Source organism: Eubalaena glacialis, chromosome 12 (genome assembly GCF_028564815.1).
Source record: "Eubalaena glacialis isolate mEubGla1 chromosome 12, mEubGla1.1.hap2.+ XY, whole genome shotgun sequence".
In the NCBI taxonomy this organism is placed as follows: Eukaryota; Metazoa; Chordata; class Mammalia; order Artiodactyla; family Balaenidae; genus Eubalaena; species Eubalaena glacialis.
The window spans coordinates 7,786,717-7,805,824 of NC_083727.1; the positions used below are offsets into that span (position 1 = coordinate 7,786,717).

The 19,108-nt window shown below is 54.9% G+C and overlaps 1 protein-coding gene across 1 annotated transcript in view; it reads right to left on the minus strand.

Moving 5' to 3' along the window:
- Positions 1-6,835: 6,835 nt before the first annotated feature.
- Positions 6,836-19,108, minus strand: part of IGF2R (insulin like growth factor 2 receptor) — a 110,312-nt gene continuing 98,039 nt past the window's right edge. The window contains exons 41-48 of the mRNA XM_061207284.1: positions 18,502-18,638; positions 16,232-16,346; positions 15,354-15,500; positions 14,594-14,781; positions 11,032-11,218; positions 10,406-10,558; positions 9,365-9,434; positions 6,836-8,644 (exon numbers count right to left, since the gene is read on the minus strand). Coding sequence (XP_061063267.1) covers positions 8,246-8,644; positions 9,365-9,434; positions 10,406-10,558; positions 11,032-11,218; positions 14,594-14,781; positions 15,354-15,500; positions 16,232-16,346; positions 18,502-18,638 — 1,396 coding nt within the window. The 3' untranslated portion in view covers positions 6,836-8,245. The remainder of the gene's footprint in view (positions 8,645-9,364; positions 9,435-10,405; positions 10,559-11,031; positions 11,219-14,593; positions 14,782-15,353; positions 15,501-16,231; positions 16,347-18,501; positions 18,639-19,108) is intronic.

A 19,108-nucleotide genomic window follows, 5' to 3' on the forward strand; every position in this document is an offset into this window, starting at 1 on the left:
CTTAGCTACCCACCGCCCTGTCCCCGCAAAGGGACCCACTCACTCACCCACTGCACAAAGTAGAGCACCTACTGTCTGCCAGGCTCTGCTCTGGGCACTGAGGACGCAGCAGTGAACAAAGAAACAAACATCTCAGAGCAGAGTCTGTACTCAGCAAGGGAAATGCTGGACTGTATGATAGTAGGTGGGAAGCGCGACGGAGAAGATCTTGAGCAGGAAGGTGCGGGCTGTGACCGCAGAACCAGCGGTCAGGGATGGCCTCTCAGAGGTGATGTGAGCCTTGAGGGAGGGAGGAGGGCGAGCCCTGCGGATGGAGGAAGAGCGTTCCAGAGAGAGGGGCCTGCAAGAGCAGAGGCCCGGCGGGCTTAGCAAGGAGGCCAGCAGGACTGCCGGAGAGCCAGCGGAGGGAGCAAAAGGACGGATGCCAGAGGGGCCACGGGCCAGGGCACAGGGCTCTGCAGGCCCCGCCAGGACTGGGGCTTTACCCTGCGGGCCCCCGGAGACAGCCTGAGCCTGGGCAAGAGGCCGGGCCCAGGTGGCTGGGATGGAAAGAAGCAAACTCAGGATATGATTGAAGGTAGAGAGGAAAGGATTTGCTGACGGGCTGGGTGTGGGTATGAGAGCAAGCGAGGAGTCCAGAGGCACCAAGGCGTTTGGCCTGAGCATCGGAAGGACTGGCTTGCCCTTAACCGAGGAGACTAGTCTGGGGGCTGCTGTGAAGCGGGCCACGTCCAAAGAGCGTGTGGACAGCGCATGGGAGAGGGGCTTTGGAGTCAGCGAGCCCGTTCAAAGCCCGCCTCCATCAGCACCAAGCTGTATGCTATACATCTTCTAAGCCTTAATCCTCACGGCTGCAAAATGGGTCTGCACCTGCCCCACCCCATGGCGTGGCTGTGCGGATCAGAAAGCCTGGGGCGGGAGGTAAGCTTTTCTGTAAAGGGCCCCGTGGTAAATGCCCGGGCGTAGTGGCCTTTCTGGGCCGTCTGGTCTCTGCAGCTGCTCCCCTTCAGTCCAAACGCCAACGCAGCCCTGGATGAGACGTAAATGAACACGTGCGCCCAGCTCCCCATAGAGCTTCATTTCGGCACATGGAAATTTTCGTTTCATCTAATTCTCATGTGTCACGTAATATTCTTCTTCTTTTAATTTTTTTCGACCATTTAAAAACATAAACCCCATGCTTAGCTTGCGGGCCAGACCAACTCGGGTGGGACACAGCAGATGGACTTAAAGCTCAGGCCTTGGGTCAGGGTGAGCGGTCAAAACAAGCTGTTGTTATGACAGCAGGGGAGAGAGTCCGATGACTCCTCCTGGATGTGCACAAATGCACAAATTCCCCCTCTTGGATGACATGCGTTTCCCAGGCTGGTCTCTGGTGAAAATCCAAAACAGAAAAAAAGAAGAGACAGTTAAGGGAATTCCCTGGCGGTCCTGTGGTTAGGACTCCTTGATTCCATTGCAGGGGGCATGGGTTCAATCCCTGGTCAGGGAACTAAGATCCCGCATGCCATGGGGCCAAAAAAAAAAAAAAAATTAAATTAAATTAAAAAAAGAAAAGACAGTTAAAAGAAGAGACTCAGGACCATGGGACTCAGAAACACTCTATTTTGCTCACAACTGCCAAGCTCCACTGTGCCCAGCAGATAGAAAGCATGCAAGAAACAGTTCTTACATTGATGACTGGATCTAGTTTTACGGGTGTGCCAGCACTGTGTGTGTGTGCATGTGTGTGCACACGTAGGGGTGCCCCTAAGGGGTGTTCAGAGGTTCCCAGGAGCCCGGCCTGAAAAGCGTCTGTGTTCTCCACCTCCTGAGTGCACTGTAGCTTCTGTTCCCAGTTAGGGGCTGAACTGAGCTCTCCCTCACCCCAAACTCACATGCTGAAGCCCTAACCCCAGTACTTCAGAATTTGGAAACAGGGTCTTTAAAGAGGTAATTACGTTAAAATGAGGTCAGTAGTTTGTGCCCTAACTTATACATAGAGTTTCTTATTTATATAGAGGAGATTAGGACACAGACACACACAGAGGGCAGGGAGACCATGTGAATACCTGGAGGAAGGCGGCTGTCTGTAAGCCAAGGAGAGAGGCCAGGAGAAACCAGCCCTGCCAACACCTTGACCTCAGACTTCCAGCCTCCAGGACTGTGAGAAAATTAATTTCTGTTGTTTAAGCCCCAGTCTGTGGGCCCTTCTCTCCCACCAAGAACGATGCTGATGCACTGAGCACAGACCAAGCGCCAGCTGTTACTTCTCAGTCTCCATGCTAACCCAGTAAAGCAGGAAGCACTCTCTCCTCACATGAGAATCCAAGCTAAGCAACTAACTAACTTGCAGGAGCTACTTGGATGCAAAGCCAACGCCAAGCCTGACCCCTCCCTTCACAACCTACCCACCGGCGACCTCCTGCCTCATTCCCACCTGTGAACTGGCCTCTGAGGGGCTAGTATACACAGGCAGTTAAGGGCGCAAATCCTGAGCCAGAAGAACTTGGTTCAAATGCCATCTCCGTCGTTCACCAGCTGTGACCTTAGACTGACTGCCTAACCCTCAGGGCCTCAGTTTTCCATCTGCAAACTGGGATACCAGGAGTATCCACTCCACAGGGTTGCCATGAGGATTAGATGAGTTGGTATCTGTCAACTGCCTGGCACACAGTTAAAGATGTATCCGCGCCAGCTGCCACCCCAGGGCCCTGCACCTGTGGGCACAACTGTAACCTGCACCGTGACTCAGGAGGTGTGCTAGCGTCTCTCATGGTACCTGGCCTGAAAGACTTTCAGGACTGTTTGCATGGATTTTCTGCATAGCCTTTTCAAGAAATCCCAGGAAAGGCGACTGGCGTGGACCATGATGGGCATGAAAGGCAGTGAAAGGTCATGTAGGGCAGCCTGGCCTAGGGGCCGGCGCCTGGCACAGCCATGGGGTCCCCCTCCACGTGTCTCATCACTGCCCGGCCGCTCTGGGAGGCTGTGAGCTCCTGGAGGCCAGAGGCTGGGCCTCTGGTCTCTGGATTAATTCCTGTAACAAAGTACCACGGGCTGGGTGGCTTAAGCAACGGAAATACATGGCCTCACAGATCTGGGTGCCAGAAGTCCAAAATTCAGGTGTCGGCAGGGTTGGTTGCTACTGAGGGCCGAGCGAAGGCTGTCCCAGGCCTCCGTCCTTGCCCTGCGGATGGCCGGCTCCTCCCTGTCTCTTCACACCTCTTCCCACGGTGCCGTCTGTCCCTGTGTCCAAATTTCCCCTTTTTATAAGAACACAGCCCTAGTGGGTTAGGACTGACTCCACTGACCTCACTTATCACCCCAGTAAAGACCCTGTCTCCATGTCACATTCTGAGGTACTGGGGTTAGTACTTCAACGTGTGGATTTTGGGGAGACGAGATTCAACCCGTAACAACGTCTATACCCCAGCGTTCAAATGTGGGGAAATAAATGAAGAATGGGGTCAGAGCACCATTTCAGTGGTTCCAGTACAGCGGTCCATTGGTATCCACAGGAGGCTGGTGCCAGGGCCCCCATGTGTCCTGAAGTCCGGGGATGCTCAAGCCCAGAGTCACCCTCCTCCATACTCACAGCTTCGCATCCACGGATTCGGCCAACCACAGAGCGTGTAGTACTGTGGTATTTATTGAAAAAAATTGGCGTCTAAGTGGACCCGTGCGGTTCAAACCCGTGTTGCTCAAGGGTCAACTGTATTTCAAGATCAGGGCTCAGGGTCAACTTCTTGGGGAACTTGACCCCAAGGAGAGAGAAGTACTGGGGCGACACAAATGGCAGGGGCAAGGCGGGGGGAGGGAGCGGAGGCTTCCTCTGGGGAGGGCAGGTCTGAGGTAGCGGGTGCCCACTTGGCCTGTCATTCATCAGCCGCAGTGTGTTCTCGAACAGACAACCCACGAGCCTGCTCCTCAGGACTGTCCCGAGAACAACAGAGCCATGCCCACGGTGACAGCACCCTCAGCGGGCTGTCCACGCCCCACCAGGTCCCCCAAGGGGACGCGGGCCAGCATCCAGGGACTGCTGCGTGCCGTTCCCCTGCTCGGAGACTCACCGGCCACGTTTCCTACTCTAATTTCGCCCAGCAGTGTCTCCTTCTAAAGACTCTCTGAGAAGCCTCATAGCAACAAAAGCCATTTACCTTTCATTCAGCATTTTCCAAACTTTCTTGAACGTAAGTCGTTTCCAATTTTTGCAGAACATCTGTCATAATCACACAGAACAAGTGTTCCGTGGGGCGCACTTAGGGAAATGCCACTATACGACAATCCGTCCGTATGCCAACGCGATCTTCTAGTTCCAGTGTGATTTCGATCATCCTGAGCCCCTCGCCTCTTGTCCCGTGCTTCCAGAACGAGTCCCAAAGCCATGAGGTGGGCAGAGCAGGACAGGCCTCGTCCCAGCAGCAGGGTGGGCGAGGGCGTCCCTGAGGGGAGAGTGACCGTCAGGCGTGTCAGAGCGCCATCAGGATGAGGAGGGTGACCTCACGTGTCAAGGTCACCAAAGTCAAAGAAAGGCTGAGGAACTTTCCAGACTGAGGGGAACTCAAAAGAGACAGGGCAACTGAATTGGACAGGATTCTGAATGGGGTCCTCTTAGTGAAAACGGTGTTGCCATGACAACTGGCAGGACCACGTGGGTGTTCTGGGTCCGGAGGGTGCACTGTGTTCGTGGGGGGTGACATCCTGAGGGGCCTGGGATGACAAGGCACCAGGGAGGCAGCTCACTCTAGCACAGTTGAGGGAAAAAAGTTCTTGGTCCTGTATGTTCAAATTCTTTGTATGCTTTGTCAACTTTTTTTTTTTAATTTGCAGCCAAGTGTCACAGGGTCTGCCTGGGAACCTGACCCTCTACGCACCCACCCCATGGGATCCGGCACCCACGTCACTTCCCTGCTCTGGTGGAATGAGGCTTGCTCCCCGGGCCGCTTTCTCCAGGACGGCGCTGAGACCAGCTGCCGGGTGACCTGCATTGTCACCTTGTCCAGGGGGGATGACCAGCAGGACCACTCAACTTTGCTTTCCTCTAACTCCGTGAGTATCAAAGTAACAGTATAAATTTCATTGAATTTGATTCACAAACTGGTCAAAACAAAATAGAATAAGAGGTAAAGAAATATGAGTAACTAATAATTCACAGCCTAACTTTGGCCTTTCCCTCTATGTTTAGGGGAAACACTGTATTTCCCCCAGGGTGGTACTGACAGCGACTTCCATGGGACTCTTCAAGTTCCAGGACTGTTCCAGCCTTACCTCTGCAGCCCCTCCAGCCCCTCCGTCCCCACCCCAGCCCAGAGAGGAGCTGCAGGACCACCCGGACAGGCCACCCCGCCCGGGCTTTGTGCAGCGAGCCACCCCGGGTACCCGTCCTTCCAGGAGGCACAGCACGCTCAGCTTCCCTTGAGAGACGCCGGCCCCACGTCAGCCACGTTCATTTGGGGAAATAAGAAGTTGTGTTGCGAAGTCAGAGTCATGGGGATTCTCCAAAGCTGGTGAAGGGGGTTTTGTCAACCTAAGCTGGCCAGTACTTTCCGCTCCCGAGGCACACCACATCCCCTTGTGACCTGATCCCCTGGACGGGAGCTAAGACCTCCATGCCCACTTCTTCAACTGGTACAAAGGGACCAAAGAATTCCTTCTGAATGCCCGGGTGGCAGTCGGCCTCCCTAAAGGAATCGTCGGATGATCAGCCTGTCAGAGGTTGGTGGAGAACTGGATTCAGCTGCATTTAGAATGTTCTTGGCGGGAGCCATGTTTCCACTCCCCCGTGTATTTCCTGGGCCCAGGGTTTGCCTACACCATCCTGACCTTCCACTTATCCCATTCCTCCACCATTCAATGGACAGTCTCAAAAAAGCGGGGGGGCTTAAAAAATTTGGTTAAAAGGAAACTAATTAGAATCTTAAAAGATTCTAATTCCTATTTGCTGTCAGGGAGTGGTTTCCTAAACTACCTGTGACCACTGCTGGCACGGACTGTTAGTCTGTTTGCAGGGGCTCAAGAAAAGAGCCTGAGCAAAAGCTTCACGCACACGGTCACTTCCCCATCCCTCTGCGGCCGGCACGAGCTGGGCAGCAGGGCAGGTGGCCCGAGGTGCAGATGGAGAGCCTCCCCACCATCAAGTTTACCAGCAGGGCCAGTGAGCACCGCAAGTGCCCCTCCGGACAGAGAGGGCCTCCTGCGTCTCAGCAGGAAGGGAGTGGCTTGGAGAACAGCCCCCTGGACACAGTGTCCGAGGACCAGCAACTCTGGCGTCACAATGTAAACCTTCATAAGACCCCAGAGTGTCTGTCTCAGGAGAGACATTGTAAAATCCTTAAAAATAAAAAAAAAGTCACCCCAATTGGAAATAATCAGAAAATGAGGCGGGAAGGATGCTAACTCCGAGAAGTCTAGTCGTTGACGTTGACATTGACATTGTAGTAACTCCCTGTTTGGTCTGCTTTCACATTAATATCTAAGAAGCTCTCATTACGTGTCAGTAATTTCAGATGGAAACCAAATCTGTGCAAGAGAACCCCTCCTGCCCCCATGTTAGCTTGGGCTGCGCACCAGGATGCTTTCTGGTAGCATGGGATCTGCACGCGCGGTGGCTGTTTTGGTCACAATACCCTTTCTCGGAAGGAGGAAGAATCAGGTGTGGACGAAGCTGACAGAAGCCCCGGGGGCCTCGGGTGAGCACCGACACGCAGGGAGACTCCAGAGAGAAGGCTGATGTGCTGCTCGTGAAGGGCCGGCTGCCATCCGGACACGTAACAGGAGGCACAGAGATGGCACTGGGCGTGGCAACTAACCAGGCAGCTTTTCACGCTCATGGGGAAAAAGCAGGAACAACCAGTTAATAATTTATCTTTTATTCAAATTGTTGAATACTTCATATTACAGTAAATTTGATTGAAAAAAAATGAGGAAAGAAATCAATTTTTAAAAATACACTCATGTTGAAATCAAATAAGCCAGCCAAACGGAGTACAAACCAAGGAACCCTGTAGGTTGGTTTGCTTTCCAGGATATGAATACCACTGAGTCTATATACAGTTCTATAATGCAAGAAAAGTCATTCATTAAACACTTCAAGAAAGGAGCCAACAGCCGGGAAGGACAGTGGTCTCGCCCTCCCGTCCTGCAGACTGAGAGGCCGGCCTTGGCCGCCCCCCCCTCCCCACCCGCCCCGAGCAGGAATCCAGGTGCAACGCTAGGGGCGAGAATCTGGCCCACTGGCTTTCATGCAATTTCCGTGAGTCACGCACTGTGCAAATTAAGGCTTCTTATAGGTCGAATGGTTGATAAACACTTTTTTCTTAAAAAAAAAAAAAAAATAAGCACAGTAAAGGTGGTATCATGAGAACCTGAAGAGGTGAGACCTACACCCCCAAGTCCGGAAAAAAGTCTGACATCTCAACTCCATTCTCTCTCTCACACACACACACACACACACACACACACGCACAAATCAATCTTTGGGTGGGTTGTTTAACTTCACCAGCTGGCGAAAGAAATACTGATAACTGTGCTCTGTGCGCCTAGGACTGAAGATGTCATGCAAAGAGCTGCAGCCGTTACTGACCAGAGGCAGACAGCAGGCAGACCCTCCAGAGCCCAGGCACTAGGGACCCACACGTGTGTGTGTGTGTGCACGCACGCGCCCTTACGAGACAGGAGCAAAAGGGAAAAGAGACAGAACGGCAGAGTCTAACCTAGAGGGCATGTCGTGGAGTTCAAAACCTCATATGGAACCACCCGACCGCCCCAACAGCCTCCCTGCTAAGGGATGGACAGATAGATTACCCCCTGCCGGCAGGAAAAAACTGTTGTTGTTGTTGTTTTTTTCCTTTTTCGCAAACCTGAGTAATTGTCAAAGTCAATAAATAGGAGGAGAGAATTAAATGCTAAAATATAATGATCAAATACCCTACAGGGCCTAAAGCAGCAAGGGTTTTCCGCAAACGCAGCCCTCTGTTCCGAGAGGCATCTGGCCCAGGCGCGGTAGGAAGCGCCCGGCGGCCACGTTCTATGCGAGGACTTGGGACTAAACATGCGGCCCCGGCGCCGCCCTCTGGCAGCTGGAGCGATGCCCCATCTCGGTGACCACAGAGAGCGGCACCCACCTCCTCACCCTCTCCCCCATCACCAAAACTCTTCCCTTTTGAAACAGTTTTTGTTAAAGGCAAAAATGATAGAAGCATCACGGAGTCGAAGTCTTATTTGGTTGGAGGTGCCGGCGGAGTCGCCGAGCGCACCCCGCAGTCTAGATGTGCAGGAGGTCCTCGTCGCTGTCGTCGTGGAAGGAGCTCACGGGCTTCTGCGCGGCCCGGGGCCTCCCCCTCCTGGCCTGCTCCACACTCACCAGCCCCACCCGGTCGTCCGCTCGCTCCCGAAGCGCCTTCCTGGGCGGGGGCCTCAGTGGGTGCACGCCTTCAGCCCCGGCCCCTCTGCCCGGGTGCACTTTCACCTCCGGGAGGGTCAGCACCTCGTCCTCGCTGTCCTGGTCGTCCCCGTGCAGGGAGGTGAGGGCTTCGGCTTTCACGGACTTGGTAGTGACGTGGCCGTTCTCCTGCCCCTCCTTCCCGGGCCTCGGCGACGGCAGCTGGATCTCTTCCATCAGCCACTCAGTTTCGTTCTCGTCCGCCTCTTCCTCCTTGTTCACCTGCCGGGACACAGCAGAGACCGTGGGTCCGCCTGAGACCTCGTCGGCCTCCTCTGCCCCCCTCCCTCCATGACCCACCCAGAGGCGGGGCCCTCTTCCCAGCCCACCGCAGCCATCACGGTCCCGTGCTCCCCCTCAGGGAGAAGGGGAGGGCTGGTGACTGCCAGCTCCTGCTGAGACCCAACCACGGCAGATGGTGTCAGGAGGCAGGAAGGCGGCCAGCGACAAGGCGGCGGTGCCGGGGGACGGGGCCCCTCTGCTCCAGGTGCCCTCGGGCAGCAGGGACAGGAGCCGCGCGGGGGGACGCGAGGATGAGTGTAGTTGAGGGAAGGCTTCCAGAAAGCAGCTGGCAGCACACTCAAGAGCCACGAGTGCATTTAGGCCCTCTGGCCTGTTTCTAGACATTTATCCTAAGGAAGTCATCCAAATGCCAGAGGCACAGAAATTTTCATTACTATCTTTTTTTGTAGAATAGCCAAAAAAGTAGAAGTAAGCTAAATACTAAACGCTGTAAGAAATCAGCTGCCACCACAATGAGAAACACTTGAAGGAAAAAGAACAAGATGTGTGTTCGGGTTAAGAGCAGAGGAACATTTTCCCTTTGTCCATTTCAAACTTCCCGCGATGACAGGTTCCTGTAGTCGCTGACCGACATCGTGACAACAGTTCGATCGCGTGCGCGCGTGCGAGTCGCCCAAGACCCCGGCAGGCATCAATTACCTTCGAGTATTTGTAGGACACGCTTGCGCTTCTCCGACAGCAGCTGGTGATCCTGCTCATCACCGTCTCCCTGGAAGGAGCCCCACGTTACTCCAGGCTGGAGCCGCGCCCCCTCCGGCTCCCGAGTGCCCGCCCCCAGGGGGCTGCAGCCCCAAGAGCGAGCGCTCCCTCACCCACCACAGCAGGGCTGTAAACCAGTTCAGCAGGAAGAACGCTCTAGAGTCAGACAGATGCGGATCCAAATCCTGCTCCCCGTTTTCAGGGTGTAAGAAGGGCCAGAGTGGGTTTCCCAGCACTTGTCCTTCTGCTTTTTCACGTCAATACGACGACCCACACCTTCCCACCACCCCAGGGCTGCGCTGAGATTACTGGGCCAACGGACGAACACAGGGCCGGCTCACACCCAGACCTCCCGCTCCGATCCTGCGTCCCACTGACGGCCTCTCAGGGTCGGGATGGCTGCGGTCAGCACTCCCCGACCCTCTCTCCTTTGCCTCTGGCTCCTCGGGCAGGTGAGAGAGGCAACAGGCAGCCCCAGAGCTGGACCATCCCTGCGCTCTGGACAGGGCTGACCACACACAGAGTCCTGGGCCTCATTCATGCGTGACATGAAATCTGCTGGACGGTCCTGCTGCCTGTGAGTGACAAGACCTTTCACCAGCAAAGGGGAGCCAATGGAGGAGGTGTCACAGCCGGTACCTAACAAATGCTCCCCTTTTAAAGGGCAGACAAGTCAGCTGATCAGAAGGAAGTCAGCTCGTGACAGGTGTTTAACTCTCTGTCCATCTGTGGACACGTGCAGAGAGCCACATCCTGGGAACAGGTGGGCCAGGCCAAGGCCCGCAGAGCATCTGCCACGTGACCTGACAGGGTCCACAGCCCTGGTCAGACAGGACACATCGCCACAAGGATGCAGACGTTTGCAAAACACAGCTTTGGGGACCGCTTCCACACTTTGGCTGCTGATGGGCTCAAAAAAAGGAGCCCAGATTCCGACCCTGAACCACTGGCCGGCCCCCCGGCCCACTCCCCTCTCCTCACCGTCGCTCCTTCTTATGCAGTAGCAGGGCGAGCAGGCAGCCGGTGAGCGCCACCAGCAGCAGGCTGAGCACGGCCCCCACGGCCTGGCTCCGCTCCGAGAGCCCCGTGCGCTCCTGCGCGTCGTCCCCGGCGCTCTCGCTGTCGAAGCCCACCCTGCGGGGAGGTCACACCGCTCAGCCACCGCCAGTGCCTAGCGAGGCCCAGCTCAGGCGGTGGCCCTGCCTTCGCAGCCCCCCACAGCGAGACGAGATCCACCAGAGGTGGAGGACAACAGCGGGCAAACCCCTCTGATGATGAGACTGAGGCAGGAGGACGGGGAAGGGCGATCCTCCGGCCACACGGCCCTTCGCCACTAAGGGAACGAGAAAAGCCGAGCTTTGGGCAACACGCCTCCCCCAGGCCTCGCTGATCCCGCTGCAGGGCCCCGAAAGCACAGAGGCGCTTCTGGAGCAAAGACTCAGGGACACGCTGGCCGCCCTCGTCTCCCGGGAACACGGCTCTCTTCTCTGGGAAGAAACAGTGATCACAGCCCAGGTAATAGCTTCTCCCTCCCAACAACTCATCTTGGGACACAGCCTCAATGCTCCTGGAGTTAAGGGAACACCGTGGGGCAGGACCCCACTTACCCCAGAGGACACACGGCAGAGGTGTACCAGGAGAAGAGGTACTGGCAGTCGGCGGTCTCGTGGCTGAACTCCGGGATCCCGTCCTTCACCAAGGGGTCACAGTGGAAGAAGATGGTGGAGGAGACAGATTTCGTCTTGTCTTTTCCACACTTGGAGGAAGAGGCAAACACCACATCCAGATCGCCATCTGTCAACGAGGCAGGTGCACACACAAGCACAGCACCATTACCACTGGTGTTTCAGTAGTGGGCCAAGTTTACTTTTTCATAGCCTGTAAAAAGTCTGCAGAGACTTAAAATCAGACGTAAGTGTCCTTCATCAAATGTCCCAGATGAGCTCTCACAGACTGCTCAACACACATTATGGGGCCCCTGCCCTAAGTCAGAATGTGGGAAAGACTTGAACCTTGCCCAAAAAGAGGTCTGGCCTTTGTCCTCAGCTGACAATATGATCTGGAGGGGGGGCTGCCTACACGGTATCAGTCCATCTGGAGACCGAGCTTGACCAACCAACCAACCAGCCAGTCAACAAACCCACCAGTCAACCAACGAATCAGTTAACCAACCAACCAGCCAGTCAGCCAACCAACCAACCAACCAACCGAGTGATCAACCAGTCAAGCCTACGCAATGAAGCCCCAATAAAACCTCTGGACACTGAGGGATGGGTGGGCTTCCCTGGTCAGTTCCTAAGCTTTTGTGTGTGTGTTGTCACGTTTATGCTGGGAACATAACACATCCTGATTCCACAGGGAGAAGATAACAGAAGCGTCTGGCTCCCTCCCAGACTGTACCCTACACACTTCTCCCACTGGCTGATTTTACTCTATATCCTTTCACTGTAATAAACTGTAAGCACGACTAAAACAGCTCTTAGCTCTGAGCATCCCTCTAGTGAATTATCAAATCTGAGGCGGAGATGGAGCCCCCTGAACTTGCAGCTGGTGTCAGAAGGGAGAGGCGCTTGTGTGGACAACTTTGTGGTTGGAGACTCAAAATCCTCACGACCGGCCACCGCTGGAGCACCAGGGAGCACAGCGTGTGCAGCGACACGCCCGAGGGCAGCCGAGACCCGGGAAGGCCCCGCGCCTCCTCACTCATAACCGGCTGAGCCATGACCCGAGTGGGCTGTCCCCCAGGCTGGAACGAGGGCACAAACTGGTGAGCCAGTGAGGGGCCGAGGTGGCAGCTCTGAATCTCAGCCAGAATCTCAGCCAGAGACGGGCTTTGCGGCTTCCCACTCTTGCCCACTCGGATGAATGCAGACTCGTGAAGGGCGTTAAACTGCATTCTTCCTGAAATGTGGACGAAGGCTTAAAACTAAACCAACTTCCTAGCGCTGGTGAATGAAGGCAGTGAAAAGGTCTGAAAATGATTTCATTAACCAAGAATAAATAAACGTGCGCACACAAGTGTGCGTGTATATATACACACAGACACACGCACACCCTGAAGCTGGGGGACCGCAGGAGGCCAACTAGACTAGACGCAGGCCTTATGGACGCAAAGGTTCTCACTCCAGTGGCTGGGCCCCTGACCAGGGCTGTGGCGTGGAGCCTGACCACTGCTGCAGGCACACCAGCAGCAGTGCCCCTGGGTGTGAGGAGAAGGGAGCACGGAGCTGGGACAGGCCGGAGGAGGAGGACGGGGCGGGCGGAGGCAGTCCAGCAGGAAGGCCCGTGAAGAGGCGGCACAGGGCCTGCAGGGGCTCGTGAGTAATCTGATGGCTGGGTCTGGGCGCGTTTGCAGGACCAGCTGCTAATAAAACGGGAGTCTGTCAAAATCTTCCAGGCTGTGTTCAATAGAGCTTGGACTTTCCTTCTCTGCAGAGCAGTGGCCTTGAAGGCGTTTAAAGCAGCCCTTCAGTCAGTCAACAGACATTTACTAAGCACTTACTACAGGGCCAGGCCCTGAGGACAGCACCTCAAGAGGGGGCCCAACCAGCCACTGCACGTCTCCAGCATCCGACCCAGAGTCACTGGAAGAGAACAGAGGACCAGCGGGCTGACTCCATGACAGGGAATCACGGAAGCAAGCCAGACTGACCTGGCAGGTCTCTGCCCGGCCCCCCGTGGGCGCTGTCAAGTGCAGTGACCAGCTCGGTACCTGAGCATGGAAACGCCCTCGTCTATGTCAAGTGCAGTGACCAGCTCGGTACGTGAGCATGGAAACGCCCTCGTCTATGTCAAGTGCAGTGACCAGCTCGGTACGTGAGCGTGGAAACGCCCTCGTCTATGTCAAGTGCAGTGACCAGCTCGGTACGTGAGCATGGAAACGCCCTCGTCTAGGCTACACCTTCTCAGCGAGCAGCTGCTCCCCCTCCTCGCCGGGAATCTCTCTCTCAGCAGCCCTCTGAGGTCAAAGTCAGCTGGTTTTGTAAACACATTTAATTGTTTAAAAAGCGAGTTCGTTCACTTGGTTCAAAAATCAAATCATGAAATGGTATACAGTGAAAGACTAGTTGTTTAAAACAAAAGCACATGATATTCTTTCAAGGTCAAAAAGGAATCCGGAAAGAAATAAGGGAGGGCAATTAAGAGGTACAAACTTCCAGACACAAAATAAATGAGTCACGGGTATGAAGTGTAGAGTGTGGGGAATATAGTCAATAATTATGTAATATCTTTGTGTGGTGAGACATGGTAACCAGACTTATCGTGGTGATCATTTTGAAATAGCGTTGTAGGTCAATTATACTTCAAAAACAAACTCACAGAAAAAGAGATTAGATTTGTGGTTACCAGGGGAGGAGGTTGGGGGGAGAGGGAATTGGATGAAGGTGGTCAAAAGGTACAAACTTCTTATTATAAAATAAATTAATAATAGGGATATCATATGCCACTTGCTAAACATAATAAACCCTACTGTATGTTACATTTGAAAGTCATTAAGGGCGTGAATCCTAAGAGTTCGCCTCACAAGAAAAAATAATTTTTTTTTTCTTTTTCTTTAATTCTGTATCCATATGAGATGACAGATGTTCACTAAACTTGCTGCGGTCATCATTTCATAATGTATGTAAGTCAAATCATTATGCTGTGCCCTTTAAACTTATACAGTGCTGTATGTCAATTACATTTCAATAAAACTGGAAGGGAACAAAAAGAACAAAGGAAAAGCTCCATCAGTGCAGCGGAATGCCCTCCTCCACACCCACCCGAATACTTGGGTCAGGTCTCTCTTTTCTTCTCATCCTTTTGACAAACCCGAAACCTCCTACCCTTCTACAGTAACATCTGAAGTTTCAAAATAAAGACATATTGTGACAAAAACCAAACCAAAGGAAATTCCGGACGTGGCCATGCACGCCCACCTCACCACCTCTGGTTTAGACCAGGTTTTGCTTGTTGGTTTAGGAGGTAAATCTTCCCTACAGTGAACCGCTCGGGTCTGACACACGCTGCTCAGTCCGCTATGACAAGCGCGTGTCAAGACACAGGATCGGACCCAGGGCTTTTGTGCTAAAACTGATCTGACGTTTCAACTGCAGGGCGTTTGTTCATGAAAATACGTTACAGTTCCTCCAAGGAAGTTAAACATGGCACATGGAGGGAGAGAGTTACCTTGAACGTAGTATTTGGTTTTGTCAGAAGTCCCGACTTTCCTACTGAAGTGCTGGTCGTTGGGCTTCACCTGACAGATGTTGGCCCCGGAGCACGCGGGGTTCGTGGAGCTCGTGATGGAGGACAGCTGGATCTCGTACAGGTACTTGTCCCCATTCGTTCTCATGTCCCCAGAGGCGCTGAATCGCCTAAAGAGACAGAAAAGGTCGGGTGACTCCAACGGTCCTTCGAGAGAGCCCTTTGTCACCTGGACCCAAAGCCCAGGATACGGGGCAGGGCTGCAGGATACTGCCGAGGGCACCACCTGCCGTCTCCCCGTCCTACTGCCCACCCCTCCGCGCTCGGAGCTTCGCTGCCCTGTTCTCAGATGCTGTGCCCCGCACCATGCCCGCTTCCCCCTGCCCAGGCACAGCCCCGGACCCCAAGACCCACCCAGTGACACCGCTGAGCAACTGATTTTTTTATTCACAAACTAATAAGCCCAGAAGTTCCTCATCAAAAATTGTTTCAGAAGGTTCCAGCTCCGCCCCCTGGGCGAGGGAGGAGGGGCGACTTTATTTTTACGCTCAGGAGAACTCAGCATCTTTGGCGTTACACTCAATAGCTAAGTAGTGCTTGCCCTCTGTTTGAGCGAAATATGACGACTACCTGGAAACAGTAACTAAAACACACAAACACTTGGGCCTCTTTATCTCGCAGCCCTTGGCCGGGGAGAGATCTGACTACGTGGCAGCACCCAGAAGGAAAATGCTCCACTGACTTGAAATAAATGTCCCCGAGGCTGAAGCTCCTGCCGTTGGCCGGGTTGGTGATGGTCCCGTTCACCATCTGCACCTCCTGCGGCTTCACTGCGCAGGCTGCGCGCGAGTCCCAGCTGAAGTGGTAGGTGCAGCTGTCCATGTCGAACCTGCAGGCGGCACACAGACCACGGTCACGGCCACCCTCCCAAACCAGAGGACGCCGCCGGGCTAGGAGGGCGACTTACGATCAGGAAGATGCCCATCCAGCCCATCTGCCATGTGAAAAAGCAGGCAAGCGCTTACATGTATTCTTAAAATTTAGAAACTGTGCAACGTCTAAAAGCTGGAAAGATTTGCTCCTAGATTTTTGAATATTTGCTTTACAAGCACCTCAGACTCTCCAACTGATTCAATCCTTTGACAACGCCTGGGTCTCCCCTTTCCCAAGCCCAGTTTCTGGAAGGAATTGGTCAGTTCACAAACACAGCAGCTCACACGCTCCCTCTGCTGGCCAAACGGTCCCCCCCTCCACAGCCCCAGACACGGAGCTGCCCAGAGATTTCCAGGATAATCCAAGAGCAAGCATCCCAGGTGCCACTGTGCCAGCCGTGGGTCCAAGACAGGTTGCTTGAACAGCTGGCCTTGGGTGGCACCAATCAATGCCCTTTTGGTTACACTGTGACATTCAAAGCCGGAAGCCGGTGAAATCCTGCTTTACGCGTGTCACAGCCCCCATCCAGGGACCCCTCCCCGTGCGGGGCAGCTCCGGCTCCACCAGGCCGTGGGTCTCAGCGGCCGGTGCCCCTCGCCGCCCCCAAGGGGAAACCACGGGGAGAAATTCCGACGGGGTCCCGGCAGGCCCTGCACACAGCTTCCCTGGGGAACCCCATCCCCTCACCTTGTGAACGAAGGCCGGCCCACTGTCTTCGCACAGGTCAGCTCGATGACGGCAGATGCCGTCTTATTGTCACCACACCGATGGCCTTTTGAATAAGTCACGATGACTCTGTCATCTGAAACACAAACGACTGAACTGACGCTATTTCTAGGGCATCGCAGGAGCCCCCGTGTCAGAAGTCAAACCTGTATCACGAACAAACGTCTGTGCCTCTGGAGACTCATTACACGGGTCCATCAGCGCCGCCAAGCCTGGTGACTGCGCCTGGCCCGCATCGCTGCCCGCACAGCAAGAGGAGACCGGGGTTCAGACCCCAGCCGACCCCCGCGCACCGTCTCCTCACCTGTGCGGCCGGGAGACCCCCGCAGCGTGCGGTCCGGGGCCGAGCGGGGAGCGCCCGGTGCAGCGTGCGTGCGGGGCCCCCCCGCCGTGCGCAACTCCTGTGCCGTTTTAGGCGCTTCCCCTCGCGTTCCTCCACCCCACCCTGAGCCTCCCGGGAAGGACAGGGCAGGCGCCAGACGTCCACCCTCCAGCGTGACACTCCACACACCACAGCTCTGGTTTCCTCAGGCCTCCTGGCTCCACGCGGAGCTTTTTCTGCTTCTGAAGGTTCTTCTCCACGTGGTCAAAGAACCAGGGGAAGCCCAGCCTGCAGGGGCCGCGCAAAGCAAGGCCGCGCTTCCAGGGGCACGTCTCACAGGGGTTCAGCGCACAGACGGTGGCTCTCGGGGCCAGCACGGGACAGTCCTCCAGCCTGACCCTCACACACCCGACCCACGTCCTTCGAGACAGGGGATGCGGAGGGGGCGGCACCCGCTGCCCAGGTGTTCTCCGGGGCATGGCCAAGGCACGGGGACCCCTCGACAGGAGGTGAGGCCCATGCTCCCGGACCCACCCAGGTTCAAGGCTGCTCTGGGTGAGTTTGTTTTAAATATTGGGCTTCGGTGAAAATTTTGTAAGAAAGGGTTCCACAGCTTTGAAGAGAAATGCTTAAACTTCTGGAACGTGGAACCAACAGGTACAGGTCTTGATGAAGTGCCTCCACCGTCATACTAGACGGACAACACGCTCAACCTTCCACACCTCCAATTACCCAACCTGTGAAATGGACTCTAACACCTACCCGGGCCACTGAGGACCACACGTGTACACACGCATAAATCACACATGTACACACACGTACAAAGCCTGGTTGCCGGGGACTGTTAATTCCTGGGACAAGAGTCCATCTCTTCACCCACAAGGTCACACCCCCTAAATGCTCGTGGGGGTCACGGCGACTGGCCTTAGATGGTCGTCCTGTTGGGGCCCAAGGGTAAGACCCCGCCTGGTGTATCAGGGAACAGGTTTTACTAGCTCATCTTTTCATGAGGCTTCAATGTTCTAGTTTTTCTCACCTGGCTGTGGGAAACCGAGCGAGAGACGGGTCAAATATCCACGAGGACGAGACAGCAGGGACAGACCCACCCGCAGCCCCTATGCCCTTCGTGGCGGCTACGACCAAGATCTCCAACGGAGGGCGGGCCGTGGGCCAGGAGGTCTGGCCACTCCTGCCGGGGGGTGACTCGCCCCACTTCAACCTGCAGAGTCGGGGTTTTTCTCAAGGGTGACAGTGGTTCCCCAGAACTCCCTTTCTCCCTGTCAACAGCTGGAGTGGACATAAGGCTCCCCGTGCTCTAATCAGGACAGCTCGGGGACCCCCTCCAGCCAGACAGGCACAGTGAACGTTGTTTCTTCCTTGTCCTCCCAACACACCTGACTGTTCCTAAACTAAGAAAACCCTGCCTTTTCCTTTTACGTGATGAAAGACTCTTTCACTCAACCAATTGCAAGATGAATTTTCTATGAAAACGAGCTTCATTTTGTGTTTCCGAATTAAAACATTATGAAAATGTACCCTGAATCGTCTTTACCAGGTTCTCATGTCAGCGTTTGGCTTCCCCGGATAAACACTTGCACATATACACGGAGGCTGGAGCAGGGACTCAGAGGAACCCTGAACGTTCTGCCCTCCTCCTGAGGACAAACACCTCCCCAAGATCGCCCAGCCCTCTAGACACACAGACTAGGACCTGCCGTCCCGGACGACACAGAGCAGTACTTATTCTGATGCTCCGGGAGGTGCCAAGTGCCTGAGAAACAGTCACTGAAAGTAACACCTGGAGGCTTCAACCAAAGCCAGTGCTGACCCTCTGGTCACAGGAGGACACCTCCACCTTCCCGACTCTGACACGACACCTGTGACCATGCAACAAGGGTCCAGGACTTACCTATGACGTCCAGCTTCTGCGTGTGAACGAGCCCCAAGACCTGGACGTCGCCAGAGGGGCTCTTTTTGCAAACGCTGGCTCTTTCAGAGCAGTCCAGGGGCCCTTTGTATATTTTCTGACACAAGTTGATGTAGTACCTGTAAAATGACACAGAGAGAGGCAAGGTCAGTGTCTGTCCTGCACACTCGGGGGCAGCTCCTTCCATTCCTTCCAGAAAAGGTAATCGTTCTGATAGCCAAGGATTTCGCAGCACCTCCGGACGCAGCACTGAAACAGGTCTCTGGGTAAAGAAAGGCCAAAGAGCGGCTGGATGCTGAAGAAGCGAGTGTGCCAAGTAGGCACACGGGGTGAGCCCCGAGACTCGGGTGGTTTAGTCAGGACAAGCAGCGGCTCAAACCCCGGCGAGTCGTTCCCTCGCTTATGGCTACTTAGGCCCTCCAGGTCCACGCTCCCCCCTGCCGTGTGGACAGAAGGATCCCGGAGCGCCTGGGGGAAGGCGCTATGCAGGGAGCAGTCAGTCCAGCTAAGCCACCGCGGGCCAGCACAGCCTAGGGACTTCGGGCAGCAGAGCCGGGACGGTTCACGCGCCCCGACACACGCAGCCACG